At 33.5% G+C, this 18,662-nt stretch overlaps 1 protein-coding gene across 8 annotated transcripts in view; it reads left to right on the top strand.

Annotated features, from left to right (window-relative positions):
• Positions 1–15,697, top strand: part of bsk (mitogen-activated protein kinase dJNK) — a 952,253-nt gene extending 936,556 nt beyond the window's left edge. For all 8 annotated transcript variants that reach the window (XM_069843975.1, XM_069843973.1, XM_069843977.1 and 5 more), the window contains 6 exons: positions 1,150–1,347; positions 3,098–3,232; positions 5,420–5,549; positions 7,275–7,433; positions 9,642–9,766; positions 9,885–15,697. In XM_069843975.1, coding sequence (XP_069700076.1) covers positions 1,150–1,347; positions 3,098–3,232; positions 5,420–5,549; positions 7,275–7,433; positions 9,642–9,766; positions 9,885–10,091 — 954 coding nt within the window. In that variant the 3' untranslated portion in view covers positions 10,092–15,697. The remainder of the gene's footprint in view (positions 1–1,149; positions 1,348–3,097; positions 3,233–5,419; positions 5,550–7,274; positions 7,434–9,641; positions 9,767–9,884) is intronic.
• Positions 15,698–18,662: the final 2,965 nt, after the last annotated feature.

The raw sequence follows: 18,662 nt of genomic DNA, 5'->3' as shown, positions 1-18,662 counted from the left end.
GTCGATGGCATTTAAGTGTGCTTAAATGCGACAGGCTCATGTCAGTAGATTTACTGGCATGTAAAAACTCCTGCGGGACAAAATTCCGGCACATCCGGCGACGCTGATATAACCTCTGCAGTTGCGAGCGTCGTTAAATAAAACATAACATTTAACATTTTCAATAACAATATGTAAAATCGATATTACGCATTCTAATGTTATTAGTGTATAATTATTGACCATTGGCGTTCTCTCATGAGTATAAGCCAGCCAACATAAACAAGGGTTACCTAGCTTCAAAATTTAAGACACAGAATATTTAAGAACTCAATTCACGTGGTAATCTGGTCACATATACAGGTAGCATATATTGTAAGTGAGTCTATTGCATTTCTGAGTTAAAGACGATGCATGAAGAAATTATGTCACGGCCTCCTTGCTATAAAATATACGTCGATAGAATAGCATCACAGTCACGAAGCTCAATACGTAGGGAATATGCATCCATAGTTGCAAACCACTAGGATCGCTACTGTCGCCTCATCACAGACAATGCGAAATAGTGCCGGCACAGTCTATTGTTCCTAGTACTCTCATCATCTCAAGCTTCGTGACTGTATATACTAGACTGTGATAGCATTATGATGACAACAGAAAGAATCTAGTAGGCTGTGATTGGAAACTAGAATGGCGAAGTTAAAACTTCGTCAACTTTCACGTTCCCGTTCCCGGATTCAGCAAGCTTCTCGTTAATTGTGAATGTTCAAATTTAAATATATCGTTGATTTTATTAAACCTTCTGTGTGCCAGTACAGAACATAATTTTTTCAGGAGGAAGAAAAAAGTAATTAAATATCAATAAACCTACGTTAGAATATTATAAAAATCGGTAGGAAACGTTGGCGAATATGATAACATCATGGAGGATCAGTGTAAGTCTATTGATATTTAATTCTTTTTTCTTTCTCCTGAAAAATTATTCTCTGTACTGTTACATAGGAGGTTTCGTAAAATCGACGATATGTATTTTAACAATTCTTCCGTTCTCGTCCTCCTTGTCGTTTCCGTTCCAGGTTTATTGTGGATCAGGCCTTATGAATAAGATTTCAATTGATTTCAGTAGGAGAGTAGTGAGCGGCAATTTCTAATAATACTTTGTGGTTGCAGATAATTGGCCTGCTGAACGCGTTCACCCCTCAGAAGTCGCTAGAGGAGTTCCAGGACGTGTACCTGGTGATGGAGCTGATGGACGCCAACCTGTGCCAGGTGATCCAGATGGACCTGGACCACGAGCGCATGTCGTACCTGCTGTACCAGATGTTGTGCGGCATCAAGCACCTCCACTCTGCGGGCATCATACATAGGGTCAGCTCAATCATTATTTAATACAATATTAGCCGTTTCTATTTATTCATTTATTTATTTAGTTATTTATTCATTTATTTCTTTATTCATTTATTTATTTATTTATTCATTTATTTATTATTTCTATATATATGATTTGAACTGGTAATGGAAATTACAGGATAACGGCTGAACGGATTTTAATAAATGACCCCTCATTTTGAAGCTTGGAACCCAAAGTTTTTCGGGAAAATAGTAGTTTTCAGTGAAATGTCAGTTTTCGTACATAATTTTCATATTTTCCAAAATCCATCATTCGTCAATTTTTGAGAACTAATTGCATTTCAAAATAAAACAAAACACACACTACACTAAACAATAGGCTATTACACGAAGGCCATGACCTGCAGGATTGCTAGAGTTCAAATTCAATTGGTTATGAAAAGCTGCAAAACTTACTAAAAATTATTTACAGGTCTGATTCTGCGGTGTGTAATTTTCTGAGTACAGCTGGTATTGGATATTAAAATCTACAAAACTAGAGGTGGTTTGATGACATTATTACCATTAAAAATGAATTATTATTATTATAGTTAATGCCATGATGTTAATATACAAACTACAAAACTTGCGTAAGATAATAATATTATTTTTTACAAATCAAATATTTTATGTTATTAATCAAGTGGGTTGGGTCCTTTTCATATATTTAATGGTGGTGTGGTGTAGATTCCGTATTGGCTCGAGAGAGCGCAAAAATTACAGTTCCTAAGGAAAGACGGTATTACTTATCGATAAAATAAGAGACCTAGAAAATTTTGTAGTATCCCGATCATTTCAGCAAGATCTCTTAGCAGGATAAAATGATTTTACCCAATACATTTCAAGCTCTACATGCAGCAGCTACACCAAGATGGTATGTCTACTGTTCCAAAGCATAGCAAACCTGACTTTCTTTAACTTTCACCTACAATCCACAATGATCTGAAATAGCTATTGCTTTACTCCCACATGAAAACCCCATTGTTCATCCTGACATTTTTACTTACGTTTTCGCGTTGAAACTCAAAAACTGAAGGTGGATAGGTTCAAGAAAAAGTATTTGGCATACAAATAATATTCAGAGGTAGTATGTTTCATTATTATGGAAGCAAATAATTTTCAAAATATCTGGTATTTTTCGTTGAAAATAAATCTGAAAAATTTTTATTTGAACGTCTAACGAACTTAGTTTGCAGCGTTTGCTGCACAAGCCACTAGTGTTTATTTATTTATTTATTTATTTATTTATTTATTTATTTATTTATTTATTTATTTATTTATTTATTTATTTATTTATTTATTTATTTATTTATTTGTTTGTTTGTTTGTTTGTTTGTTTGTTTATTCATTCATTCATGCATTTATTTGTTTTGTTTTTACATATTGCTTATTTATTCATTACGTTATATATTTGTTTATTTATTTATTTTAATCACATATTTCGTGCATATTCAATTATTATTTATTTATTTACTCGTAATTCATTCATTCATTCATTCATTGTCTATTTGCTGTATGTTTATCTGTAGCCCTTTGTTATTGTTCACTACTTTATTTAAATTTATTTATCCTGCAACTTATTTGTTACTTATTCAGTCATTATTTTTGTTCGTTTTATTTGTTATAATATATTTATTCATTATGGTATTTACACATTCATGGTTGCTGTTTGTCAGTCCCTGTATGGCTAGCCCATGACACTTAACACTGATTTTATTTTTCCCTGCAGGACCTGAAACCTAGCAACATTGTTGTAAAGTCAGACTGCACCCTGAAGATCTTGGACTTTGGCTTGGCCAGGACGGCAGGCACCACCTTCATGATGACCCCCTATGTCGTCACGCGCTACTACAGGGCACCCGAGGTGAGGGCAGCAGCATACTAAGTGATCTAATGGGTTTAAAAGTCAGAAACTGACTTAACAAGCATTTCCATTATGATCTGTTTTTCCAACCATAAAGAGGAGTTTTATTTAGAATTTTAAAAAATGTAGTGTAAATAGTATTTAGTATAGAGATAGTGTAGCATATGAAGTGTATTTATTTTGAGAAATTGTGTTCTTTTAGGTCTGTATAAAGTACTAACCTTAAAATTGCATGTTATTTAATGTACTTAATCTTGATCTGTTGTGTGTTACCCTCCTTGGTGACTTACAAGCAAATGTTCTGATGAGACCAGATTAAAAAGTTAAATTTTTTTCTTCCACCATGTTAATAATGTCAAAAGAAAAGCTTATACAAATTTAGGCCACTTGACTGCAATTACGATGGCATCCAGAAAGTGATTTTCTCTGGGGCCGTTTATAGAAAAAAGGACAATTGCATGGAAATATTTATTGAAACAGATACAGCAATTGTTGCGCTATTTGTCAACATATTCCCCACTAGAATTAAGACATTTGTCATACTATGGGATTAATTTTTGTGTCGTAGAAGTCAGCCGCCTCAGATCGGAACCAGAGTTTGACTGCGTCTGCACCTCTCTCTGTCGATCCCATGATATGAGAAATGTGTCAATACCGATGGGAAATATGTTGAAAAATAGCTCAACAATTGCTGTGTCTGTTCCAATAAATTTGTCCAATGAAATTATGTTTTTTTTTTTTTCTGTTAGCGGCCCCTGGTGAACTTTTTTTTTACAGCCCTCGTAATTGTGGTCGAGTGGCCAAAATTTGTAAAAAGCACTTCTTTTGACATTATTAACATGGTGAAACTAAAAAAATTAACTTTTTTATCTGCCCCCATCAGAACGTTTGCTTGTTAGTGGTTATGAACTTGACACTTCAATATAAAGATTCATGAGTTAAATTAATTTCTTTCTGTAATTATTTATTTCCTTTGCAAAAAGCCACAGTGCAGTGTGTGTGGTCTTCATATACTGTAATACTCTGAATTTTTATCTATTTTGCAGAGATTTTGGAAAAGTATTTTAAATTTTCTTTTAGAAAAGATGTTACCATGTAGTTCCTAGAAGCTCCCCTTATATTGCAGTCACTGTTCAGGTTGATACAGTATGATTGCAGTTTATAATATATAATAAAAGAATATTATACAAACAATACTATGAATTAGCATGAAGATTGGATGATATGTTGTTGTTGTTGTTATTATTATTATTATTATTATTATTATTATTATTATTATTATTATTATTATATTTTAACATCTGTTTAGATTGATTCAGTACAATTAAAATCAATAATAGATAATCAAATTATTATGCTATAGAGGAAATAATAATTCATTAATATAGACTCGGATTTTATGAATATTGATATTCTGTTTATGCTCGACCATGCCGAAATGTAGTAATTATACACCTGGTAGTAGCCCTTTAATGCACCTCATTAAAGTACACCTATTCATTATAATTCAGTTCAGCCAATGAAAAATCACCATTGTACCATTATGAAACCGCAAGTATCGATTATTCTCGGATATGCAATCGAAAGACAATTAGCGATAAGTCGCGGAGACTGGAAATCCAATACTGTCGCAGAAGGTTATGTTACTATAATAATTAGCGTTAATTGTAAATAATATTCAAATAAATTCAATTTGTCATCTCGTTTTTCAATTCTAAATCAATTTCCAGGTTATATCAAGCCTCATGTTCATGTTATTCTCTAGATTATATCAAGGTCAGTGACACATTCGTTCCTCGGAAAAAATCAATACTTTCGCGTCTGCTCACATCTCACAATTCAGGTCAGTTCCACTCTTCACTTACATAATCATAACATGAATAGTTATGAATAATTTCAAGTTAGAAATATGGTCGAGCATAAAAAGTCGTATGAAACTTGCCTATAACGGTAATTAAGACACTCATATGAAAATTATGAAACTCGCTTGTGCTCGTTTCATAAACAAACATACTCGCGTCTTAATTACTACCATTATAGGCTCGTTGCATAATGTACTATTATTTATTGGTTGATCGTGTTGATTCATTGAGATCACTTATGGTACTACAAGATTATAGAATATAAATGTGCAGTTATTTAGGTTGCTTAGTTTGGTGTGATCAACATTACATTGTTTCTTTGCAGGTAATATTAGGAATGGGCTACAAAGAGAATGTCGACATCTGGTCGGTAGGGTGTATTATGGGTGAAATGATACGCGGTGGAGTGCTGTTCCCAGGCACAGACCATATTGATCAGTGGAATAAAATCATAGGTGAGTAATTCTAGTGATGTCTTACTGTAATACTCTGTTAGTTAGTTTATCACTAACATTTTCACATTTAAGTATCAGTAAGCAAATAAACGTAATCTGCAGTCTCTAATTGTATTTAATGATGAGAGCAAAGGGCCTGTAGACACAATTCCAAAGAGACGTATTTCTAAGAACACATTTAATTAACAAGATTGCGTCATACTTTCAGTCTTTCATTTCATTATTGTAGTTAATGTTCCACTTCCCTTTTTTTTAGTGTAAAGAGACATTGTTGTGAAGCTAAAAGCCTATATTTATTTTTTCAGCACTAACCGTACCCGTGCGCTCCGCTGCACCCGTTAGAAATAAATATAAAGTAATTACATAATTAAAATAGGACGTTTGATCCAGGGAACATTCGTGTTTAATAGAAGGATAAATCGTTGAATATGTTACTTAATTTAAATTGTATTTAAATAATTAAAATGCGGTCATTTTGGTCCAGAGAACAATCATTTGGTGCAATGACAATTCCTTTCGCATGTTTCTTAATTGTAATTACATGCAACCATAGTTTAATGAAGATTGACATATCATTTAGTTTTAATGTGTATACTTTATATTACTTGCTATATGTGTCAGAAGTTACCGTAATAACATTGTAGAATTATGTCCATCTAGAGAAACTATACTTTCCAATGGTGAAATAATAATTAAACAATTAATTAGCTTCCAATATTACTTCATACAAACACAGAAATATTCTCTTAGGCTATGTTTAATAACTTTCTATTGTTGTTGTCCAAGGCCCCATATAGATGAAGTCATTTGTTTTATTTCAGTACAGCGCCTCGGATGGCGTTGTTATTGTAATTTTAAAACTCATTTAACTCATTAAATATCAGTCCTATCAAAATTTTGTATAGAATAAAATGTATCGGAAATTATTTTTAAAGAAACTTTTGTTATGTAATATTTTTCATGAAAATCAATAATAAGCGAGATATTTCGGTTTATTTAATTCAGGCCCCCTTATAACCCCCCTTTTAAATAAAGTATTTTGAATACCATATAGCCTAAAATCTAAGTTACAACGAACTTAATTTATATTCCAATTTTCATATAAATCGGTTCAGCCAATATTCCTTGAAAAGGTAACAAACATCCAGACAGACAGACATACAAACAAAATTTTCAAAAAAGCGATTTTTGGTTTCAGGATGGTTAATTATACATGTTAACACCAATTATTTTTGGAAAATTGAAAATTACCAGAAAAATTTTGGCTACAGATTTATTATTAGTATAGATTTGTTCTAATCATTTTCGTGCAGAGGTTTTTTAAACACATGAAATTATGTAGATCACAAAAATTCTTCTGTCGTATAAATTAATTATTATTAATTGAGTATTGTCTACACAAATACGCTTCTAATCTTAAAAAAAATAGACGCAGCACTAGGTGTTAATGGACAAGGTACAAGAAATAGCTGTGCTTTCACAGAATCTTTTGTACTGTAATAATATAACTATAACAGAGCAGAAACTTCCCAAATGTAAGGACTGTGGTCACGGGTAAAGTAACAAAAAATTTATTTATAAAAGTGGTTATTTTAATTGCTGCGTAATATGTATAGTGAGTAGTACATGTCACTTAATGACACCAATTTGTTCTGGTACATTATTTGTTTTGGTACATTAGTATGTTGCGACTCTGCTCATTGATTCGTACCTTTTGCTCCACAGAGCAACTCGGCACTCCATCACAAGACTTCATGAAACGACTACAACCAACGGTGAGGAATTATGTGGAGAACCGACCTCGGTATCCTGGGTATGCATTCGACCGGCTCTTCCCAGATGTGCTCTTCCCGTCCGACTCTTCTGAACACAATAAACTGAAAGGTTAGGGACCAGATGTCTGCAGTATGGAATTGATGAGATAAATGTCTAATAGAGTGAAGAAGACTTCATTGGGATCAATTTATAAATAAAGGAAACAAATGTAAATAGTAAGAAAGGAAAAAGATGTGAGAGAGGTAAGAGTGAAAGAGGTGATAGGTAGAAAAATAGTTAAATGAGAGATATTAAAAGAGGGAAATGAGGTATAGTAAAAGAGAGAAATGAGTAACATTAAGAGACGGAAATGAAAGACAGTAAAAGAGGGAAATGAGGAACACTGAGAGAGTTACAAGGGAGATAGTAAAAAGGGAAATGAGGAACACTCAGAGAGTTACAAGGGAGATAGTAAAAAGGGAAATGAGGAACACTGAGAGAGTTACAAGGGAGATAGTAAAAAGGGAAATGAGGAACACTGAGAGAGTTACAAGGGAGATAGTAAAAAGGGAAATGAGGAACATTCAGAGAGTTACAAGGGAGATAGTAAAAAGGGAAATGAGGAACACTGAGAGAGTTACAAGGGAGATAGTAAAAAGGGAAATGAGGAACACTGAGAGAGTTACAAGGAAGATAGTAAAAGAGGGAAATTACAATTAAATCCAATTTCATAATAAAATTTCAAATAATAATCCAATAATAAATATAAATGTAATCTATCTCCACGAAAACATAAACTGCACCATTCAATTGAGTTTCTTGTTTGTGTTGGAAATAAAACACGCTGAGAGAGGGAAATGAGAGACAGTAAAAGAGGGAAATGAGGAACATTGAGAGACGGAAATGAAAGACAGTAGAAGAGAGAAATGAGAAACATTGAGAGACGGAAATGAAAGACAGTATAAGAGAGAAATGAGGAACACTGAGAGAGTTATTTGAGATATAGTAAAAGAGAAAAATGAGAGACAGTAAAAGAGGAAAATGAGAGACAATAAAAGAGGGAAATGGGAGACAGTAAAAGAGGAAAATTGGAAACACACAGGAAAGGAAATGAGAAACGTTAAAAGAGGGGAATTGGGAACATAGAGAGAGTTAAATGAGAGACAATAAAAGAGGAAAATTGGGAACACTCAGGAAAGGAAATGAGAAACGTTAAAAGAGGGGAATTGGGAACATAGAGAGAGTTAAATGAGAGACAATAAAAGAGGAAAATTGGGAACACTCAGGAAAGGAAATGAGAAACGTTAAAAGAGGGGAATTGGGAACATAGAGAGAGTTAAATGAGAGACAATAAAAGAGGAAAATTGGGAACACTCAGGAAAGGAAATGAGAAACATTAAAAGAGGGGAATTGGGAACAGCGAGAGAGTTAAATGAGAGACAATAAAAGAGGAAAATTGGGAACACTCAGGAAAGGAAATGAGAAACATTAAAAGAGGGGAATTGGGAACACCGAGAGAGTTAAATGAGAGACAATAAAAGAGGAAAATTGGGAACACTCAGGAAAGGAAATGAGAAACGTTAAAAGAGGGGAATTGGGAACATAGAGAGAGTTAAATGAGAGACAATAAAAGAGGAAAATTGGGAACACTCAGGATAGGAAATGAGAAACGTTAAAAGAGGGGAATTGGGAACACCGAGAGAGTTAAATGAGAGACAGTAAAAGAGGAAAATTGGGAACACTCAGGATAGGAAATGAGAAACGTTAAAAGAGGGGAATTGGGAACACCGAGAGAGTTAAATGAGAGACAGTAAAAGAGGGAAATGAGAGACACTGAGAGAGTTACATGAGAGACAGTAAAAGAGGGAAATTAGGAACACAGAGAGAGAGAGAGAGAGAGATGGGAGACTATATAAGAAGGAAATTGGGAACACTGAGAGAGTTACATGAGAGATAGTAAAAGAGGGAAATGAGAGACACTGAGAGAGTTACATGAGAGACAGTAAAAGAGGGAAATTAGGAACACAGAGAGAGAGATGTGAGACTATATAAGAAGGAAATTGGGAACACTGAGAGAGTTACACGAGAGATAGTAAAAGAGGGAAATCGGAAACACTGACAGTTACATTGAGACAGTGAAAGGGAGATTAGGAACACTGATAGGGTTAAATGAGAGACAGTAAAAGAGGAAAATTGGGAACACTCAGGAAAGGAAATGAGAAACATTAAAAGAGGGGAATTGGGAACACTGAGAGAGTTAAATGAGAGACAGTAAAAGAGGAAAATGAGGGGCACTGAGAGAGGGACATGAGAGACAAAAACACTTTATGTTCACAGCAAGCCAAGCCAGAGACTTGCTGTCGCGGATGCTTGTGATCGACCCTGAGAAGCGGATATCAGTAGACGATGCACTGCTGCACCCATACATTAATGTGTGGTACGATGAGGGAGAAGTCAATGCTGTGAGTATATAGACTTTATCTTGTACATAAATTCAGGTTCTAGTGATAAAAGATTTAGATTGTACTCCTTTTTAATGGTTTGAAGATGTTAACTGGAGCCATGTTGCTCATTGCACAGCCTGCGCCCGGCCCATATGATCACTCAGTTGACGAGCGCGAGCATACGGTGGAGCAGTGGAAGGAGCTGATCTACCAGGAGGTGATGGAGTACGAGATCACACATGGCCACAATGCTCTCAGCTCGGCCCACTGCACGGCCCGCGCTCCCAACAGCACCGACGAGGCTGAGGACCTGGTGGATGGCCAGCGTGCGGCGCGGCGGTAGAGCCCGGAGAGCCCGCCCATTTCGGGCGAGGGCGAGGACCCCCCGCAGTAGCCGGAGCCTCTCTCACAGACTTCCTCGTAGGGTATCTAGCAGTCGATGAAGTGGGTGTCATTACTATAGCTCACCTGACTTTTTTTAAACCAGGAAGATTGTTAAAATGTGCAACATGTGTATTGTTATCCAAGGCGCTTCTCGTTTTATTAATTAGTAGTCTGTATCAGAAGTGAGGAAGGAATGGGTTGGTGGGTTTTATTAAGGCACATCTGAAACTGTGCCAGCGTCAAACTTTTTGAGATGTAACGAAATATTAACATTATGTAAGGGTTTTATTTTGATTTTTGTTTCAGTGATACCAATTACACAATCACTAAGGTTTGATTTATATTAGACTAACGGAAAGGTTTTACTTGTGTAAACATACAAATATTGTTGTTCCACAAAACGAAAAAGAAACTAGTTTTATAAAGTCTTGCAGAATAATCAAGCACTATTCGTAAAGAAAATTCTTTTCAGATGTAACAGATTTCTTGTGTGAAAGTCTAAGAACCTTTCTTAGTTGCATAAAGTCTTACAAAATCATGAAATTATAGTAAAATATTGACAATTCATAAGGACGTTTGTTATAATATTAATTTTACACAGAATAAATGTCTATTTGTTAAAGAAAAATCTCATTAAGATAACACATTTTTTGTTTTTGGGAAGGGAGGGGGGGGGAGGAAAAGTTCCTTACACTTTTAAGAAAATCTTGCATATTGATTTACAGCAGTTGTAAGATTTTTCACAACTTTCTGGAAAATTGATGCTAAAGGATTTTAGAAAGGACATTTTAAAATGAGAACATTTTTAGGTTTAATGTGTTAAATTTGATTACGAACATTGAGATTTAAATTTAGAACTGTATTTTGTCACGATACATTGTTCATTGGACAAACTCTAGAAGTTTATATTCATTCATTAATAAATTATAATTATGTAATTTTATTTTTCGGTAACAGGAATTGTCCAGTTTAAAGTAACTTGTTATATTAAATACAGATCTGATATTTCTCTGATGTCAGGATTGGAAAATCAGGCATATATTGGCAATCAAGAATTTACGTAAATTTTTAGACATCAGACAGAAGATATGAGATACTGTTTTGATTTTTTGCTGTGGTCGAAAGTCATTATCAATTAGAATTTTGTATTTCTATTTTTTCTCAGCTGATGAAATTACTTCTGTCCTGTTGTCGAACAATATTGAAGTGACGTTGAAAACCCTTTTACAGAACTAATGACTAATATAGGAAAGTTGTAATGGAAAAATAGTTTTATTTATTTGAAATTATCAGAGAATTATAGTGAAAACATTCAGTATCTCATTGTAAGAAAAGTTGTCAATATGAGAAATATAGAATAAGAGCTTTCATTCAGTTCCGAAAATAGCACGCAAAACAAATATTTTATTACTGTAGATATATTAAATAGGTTTTACTAACTATTCCTGAGAATTGTAGGAAGTGACTTTGAAATAAAGTTGACACTGATTTACATATAGGATCTGTTATATTAATGTAGAACAGAAATAGAGAAAATTTGAGCTTCAAAATATCTCTAAAATTTTTAATGTAATATTACTATATTACATTCCTTCTTTATCAAGCAAGTAAAATTTCTTTCGCATGTTAGATATTTTCTCATTAAAGGGCAAATTCTCCAGCCATGATTTTAAACAATAAAGAGTCGTATTTTATCAGTTACAGAGTTTTTACGTATCTTGATAGGTAAGGTTGTGTAGTTGTAACAGAACATTCCATACACCCAATTCAAGAAATATAATTGAAGTGTTAGTAAGTATAATGTAATATAAAAGTCAATCATAACAGAACTTACCTTTTTTATTACCTACTGTTTACATTCAACACAAATAATTTTGCTTAGTTCTTGTTGTACTAAAACAGTACTGTACAATTTTTATCTCTCTGTAACTTCATGCTATGAACTGATTCTTATAATATTATGTCAGTCATATCTAGTTTCACTTTTAAACATTATCATCAAACCAATTAAAATACATTCCATGTTTATCTTCTTCTTCGTTAGTCTTCTTCTACCTGTCGTGTAGAGATCCATGTTTATTACATAACTAGTTATCCTCTCTTTTTGGCATAATAGTAAAAATTGTAAATTACATAGTATAATCTTAGGTATTAGTTGACATCGAATTTCTCAAGCACTTTGCTTTTGCAAGTACTGTAATATCAGTTCAGTAACTTATGTTATCAAAATTGATTCTATAGCAGTAAATATTTCAATATGTCGAGAGGAAATTTCACCTTTTTTAAGGTATCAGTAGACACATGACATACGTAGTATTTTCAACAAAATGTTTATAAAGTAGTCAGTTGCATGCATCGATGCATATCTGACAAATTGATAGATTTAAGATATTAATATTAACGTAGAAACAACAAACAAAGAAGAGAAACTACCCACATCATAAGCAACAGATAGTCCACACAACATTTGATCTTAAAATCTTCAGTGTGAATATAATTATTATTAGATTGTCAAGATTGGAAACTTTACTGTATTGAGTTTGTAAATAATAGCTTTGTTAACACATTGTTTCCAGTCTTAGTCGTTGCAAATTCGTTAGAAAGATGAATATTCAATGATGGAAATTTTCAGTATGTACTGTATAACAATATTTTGAACAATGGCAAAATTAATTATGTTTGTCAATCACAAGTTTAGTTCGCAGAGCTGATTCGACATTTGATTCATCTATTACATATTGTTGCATCATAGGGGCCGTGATTGTCATGATTTCTTTGGATTTGTTGGGAAGCCTTGTAAAGTATCACCAGCTGATTCCTTCCTCAAAACCCACTTCATTTTTCTCTGGCTATTAGAACAGTCGGAGAAGTGAGTTCAGAAAGCAAGTCCCCTCCAACCAACCTCTGTTGGTATCAGTCAACACACATGAAGTTCCCTACATGTAAAATTGTAGCTCAGAACTCCTCATTCAGAAGTTATCTTAGTAGTACAAGCACTAGCATTGTGTGTGTATTAGTACAAACATACATACAGACATACTGACAGGCTACTCGGAGAGGGCTGCACGTTTCAGTTTGATTTGAACGCTTTACACTGGGAAGACAGGGAAGTTATTTATGTTAAATATACTTCTAACAAAAGAAACAAATATATATTGGGGTTGTCATAACCTCAATTTTAAATGTAAGTTTTATGACTTTCAAAATGGGAATTGTGACTAATTTCTAGCTGCAATTTGTTTTTATTTTCATACAAACAGACTCATTTGCATGAATTGTTGAATTACGGTGATATTTTTTGTCATAATAATTGCAGTAATAATGTAAATATTATATACGGAGCAGTTAGCTCAAAAAAAAATTGGTTCCAGCAAGCAAAGAAAAAAAAAGAGAGAGAGAGCGAACGAGAGCGAGTTTTTCATCACTTGATGGGACTTATCTTTATAAACGGCTGGTATATTTCTATGCACAGTGCAAAAAATAATAATAAGAATGGATTTTGGTGTGTGGATATATTTTTTATTATTAATGTTATTCTATGCAGGAACAAAATATGTGTTAGTGAACTCTTGAGAAAATGAAGTGATTGTGTAGATGACTGTGTCAAGAAGTGATGGACATTTTTCAGTTCTTGCTTAGAACACTTCTTTTTTTTTTTTTCAATGAAAGAAGACTTCACATCTTCTTCCAACAAAGAACTTGAATCACACGTTAAAGAGGTTTCAGTCCGGTCCAATGAAATCAGTTTTTATGTAAAAACAAACAGTAAAAAAAAAAAGGAAAAAAAAAAAAAAGAAACACACTCAACAAGACATTGTAGCAGTATCAGTTGAACAAGAGAGAAGAGACGAGAAGTGTTCGTGCTTTTATTTTCCCTTGCTGTCTGTGATCTTTTAGGGCAGAATGCAGTGAGTGTGGTGAGCCGTTTATTGGCCGCCGTGCGGTGCAAGCTCGGTTATGTGAGTGTCCTGCCTCTTTGTCCACTGGCCACCGGAACGGCCAAAGGCAGGGTAACAGTTCCATAATAATCAATTTGTCGGTGTCCGTGTGAGTCCAGCAATGTTGATGTTTTAGTAGAAGACGACTTATACCTTTCCCCTTGTAGCGTCACCATTAAGCCATAGCAGGTAATTAAAAACCAAGCAAATCTTAAAAAAATAAAGAAAAGACCCTCTTCCTCTACTCCCCTGGAAGTTCTTGCACTTGTGGGTATTCTGCATATTGTAAATACGGTGCCGTTCCGTTCCTTTTGTGAATAAGTATATAAATCTGATTATTATATAAATATAAATATATAATCTTAGTAGTGTATAACAAGAAAATGCTGTAGAAATTTTTAAAAGTCTTGTGTATGGTTCGGATCATTGGCGATGAAGAGAAAATGGTGGGTGACACATTGTTTAGTGGGGTGTCAAAGCTGATCTGTACTTAGTAGAACAACTGTAGGACTTTATCATTGTAAGTTTTATAGATTCCTAGTGAAATTGGGAATGGCTTTGTTTCTTGAACCCTACCAATATGATTATTATTATAATTATTATTATTATTAAATCGTCCTTGTTTTTACAAAGAAGAATGTGCTCAGAATTTAGAAAAAATTCAAGAAGGTGCAATAACAGAAATCAACTTGTGTGCTGGAACCTGTAACAAGAGCATGCTGCTCAGTCGTTCACAGATGATGCATGATTTTAACTGAAATGTATAAGTGATTGGATTGGTAATTTAAATCAGTGTTTGATATAATAACATAACTATTGATGGACACCAATAAACCATGGCCACTTATAACTGAGCAAGCAAGCAAGACGATATCATTTTCATCATCCTCCCATCATGTTATTAGTAGTAATTAAAGAACTCGTCATCTCCATTATTTCTATTATTATCAGTGTCATTCAGTAAGGGTTGACGACCCTGACAATGTGATCTTATAATAATGGGTGCATTTCCACTTTAGCTTCGATTGTGACAGCATTTTTCAGGTTTTTGAAGAGATCGTTGATCGTTTTGAGAACTGCCAGTGAGTTTTGTGTTGGCTATTATAACACTGAATTTCATATTTTTGTGGTTTTTGAATACTGTGGGGACGCAGCTGAAAGTTGTAGCCTTGCACATGGCTCCTTCTTACGAGCTTAGCAGCAACATTAAATGAGGAAACACAGTAATTCACTGATTGTGAAATAGTATCAGGAATTATGAGTTTGCACCTTTTATTTTCCACCTTTATAAAATGGAAAATTTTATTTCTTATATAATATTCTTTCGATAAGACAAATTACATTTTAGGAAATGAAAGAAGGGTCATTTTTTTATTCAAACATTACTAAAAGAGTAAAAGTCTTCTTTATGAAATATGTTGTATTTTGTAACACATGCATTACATTATAGTACATGGAGTATAAAAAGGAAAAGTAATACATTAGAAAATGTCAAGGATACCTAGACTATGGCTGTCTTCTAACTTCATAGCCATTGTTATTCCTTATTCATTGTATTCCCATTGTGGATCAGTTTACACACACACACACACACACACACACACACACACACACACACACACACACACACACATACATATACATACACCCAGAAAAAATGCTGAGAAGGTGAACATTTTCTTCCTGAATAATCAAAGTTAGAATGGGGAAAATAATATATCAGAGAGGCGCATTTAATGGATCTGAAAACATTGGGAAAGCCAACACCAAAGCCACGTATCTATTTTTTTTTTTTTTTCACAAGCGTGGTTTTTTGCTGTACCATATTTACAGCTATTGTTGTTAGGCCTTGAAAGTTAGAATTTCCACATAGAAACTTGTTGCTAGTGTAACCATTCTTCATAACATAAAACTATACTGAAATAGATCCATTACAGTGCACTTATTGTTACAGTAAAATCCCTCATATCCGGCACTCAAATAACCGGCAATACCAAAACAACGGCACTTTTGGCTAGGCCAAAAAAAAAAAAAAAATGTCATTCATGCAAAACGGAAGAGTCGGACGAAGATGCGAGTGGTTTTCATGGATCACACATGCCGCTTTTTGTGTTTATTCTTTACATTGTTCATGCGTGAAAACACAGACAAAAAAACCTGTTATGTCTCTGGAGTATTAACGGGTAGCATCAGTAAGCTGTCACTTGGGCCTTGCAAACAATGCACAGAGATGATATCTTTAAATTTACCATTTGAACTTGTGCGTTTCGAAGGGGTGTTGGATGAGTCTAAATAGGAACGTGTGAAATTCTCTGTTTGTACAGTGTGAAAAAATTTCATTCGAGTGATATCATGGCTATTACTGCTAAGCGCTGCTGTTGCACAATGGATTGTGTGAAACTCAAGCGAAATGTTCTTACGCTCAATCATCGAGCACTACTTCATTGTCTTCATAGTTCGACATTGGCTACCCTGCTCTTAACGTCACATGACTCACTTGACCTCCATTTAAAATTATCGTAAGGTTACAAAAACTTTTAGCACTTTTTACGCTATTATGTATTACTGTATTACAATAATTATGAACTGATGAATGTACATTACCGAATTCATTATTAAAAATAAATATTGTATGTACCGGTATTTGAAAACTTTATTTTTAAATATCTATATGAAAATTAGTAAATTTAAACATGGAAAAAAATGTTTGTGCATTACATTATGTCTTTACATAACCTATAAACGTATTTTCCAATTATCCAGCAAAATCAGTTGTCCAGCACTGGTTTTGTCCCACAGTTGCCAGATATGAGGAATTCTACTGTACTTAGTTACCATTATAGCGCAGTTTTGTGAAGACTTTGGAATAATATTACTCTAAATTTTCAATGCAATTTTAAAAATTATGATCGTGCAAAAAATGTACAATACACGTTTGTGAAGTGCATTACAAAATCGAGGAAAAACACTTCAAAACCTTGTATCGTAACAATTACTGTGTACTATTACGTTATGACTGAAGTACCGTACTTATTGAAAATAAATTATGAATAATCTTTTCTGGGGGGTAAAGAGAGAAAATATTCAGAATGAAGTACTGAAAATATTAGTGTTTTATTTTCCAGAATATTACCATATCACAGCACATTCATTAGAGTTTAGTACATGAAATACAGTATACAGTGAACAAATTAACAATAACACTGTCACATTGTTACATCAGAAAACAACCACAGTCAGAGCCCACTTTTAAATTGTAGGTATGAGTTTCTACAGTGTCCTAAATATTGCAAACATTTTTTGTTTATCCTGTTTGGGTGAAAATTCTTATATGTTAAATGAATCCTATTTTCCATCAGTACTGCTACTATTTGTAAAAAGAGTGAATTACCTTGTTTCCTTTCCTGTTGTCAGAATACGCAACAAAGCTCAAAAAGTAAAAGAAAATCGTTAAGATTTGCATACCTGTAGAGTTAAGTACAATGTTATGGCATGGTCCCTCTATTCCAGAGCATGACACAGTGTGTACAGACATTCAATAAAGTAATTCTAGATTAATTAGATTTATATATCCGTATGCAGTGTGTTGAATAATTGGAGAATATTGAAGTATTTTTATTCTAACTCATAAAGACGCAGTCAGTGCATACTCCCTATTTTTGTAAATGTTTTCATTCATGATTACTTATCCAAAATTTGTATTTTGTGTATAATGTTGAAATTTGAACTGTAAAGTCCGATCAGCTAATTCAAAATATAGTTATTTCGAAATAAATGAAATTCAAATGGTGCCTCAGATGTCTTTTAGGTACAGGTTCTTTTTCGTTACTTAAGAAAAATATCTTTATTAATTTTGGTTTAACAAAATTCTAATAAAAATTTTACGCAGTGTAAAATGAGGGATTTTTTTCTGTGCTATGTACCAAAATCAATTCATCACAAGAATTGTATATTTAAACTTTTGCATGTCACAATAAATTAGCATTTACGCACTTTAGTGTGTGTTATGAAATATAAAAGTGACTCTCATATTCAGAAATATACTAAACTTATTTCAGACTCTAATTAAGGAATTCATCTTTGGAGTATGTGTGAGAAATTAGATATGGTACTTCTTCAATTTGTAAATCATTTTTCTATATTGCTCAATCAATTTCTTTGGGAATATTGTTATATTTACTTGCATAATAAATACCAGTACTTTATTAATTTTCTGTGAGATTGACAGTGAATTTAAATACACGTATTATTTATTCTGAAAGATGCAAGTGTCGATAAATAATTATTATTGACATGTACAGTTTCCCTTGGTTGCCAAGTATTTACAATGCGTGCTGTAAGATTCGAGGTTTGCAAATTTAAACCCTTTTGAAGACGATGGGTTAAAAACTATACAAATACTTAAAACAGTCTCCTGCGGAAAGTTAGTGACCTAATGACGTGTATTTAAGCTACGAAAAAGAATTCTGTTTCTAATTCAGAGTGCTCCAGGCAAAATGACTGTGCAGTTGTTCCTTTTTTTTTGCAAGTTCCCTGCTTTGCAAAACATACGTGTCTGCAAGATGTTTCATGAAATTAGAGACATCCTGGCA

Source organism: Periplaneta americana, chromosome 13, assembly GCF_040183065.1.
Source record: "Periplaneta americana isolate PAMFEO1 chromosome 13, P.americana_PAMFEO1_priV1, whole genome shotgun sequence".
Classification (NCBI taxonomy): Eukaryota; Metazoa; Arthropoda; class Insecta; order Blattodea; family Blattidae; genus Periplaneta; species Periplaneta americana.
The sequence above is the reverse complement of the archived record's forward strand: the minus strand, read 5'-3'. Positions and strand labels throughout refer to the sequence as shown.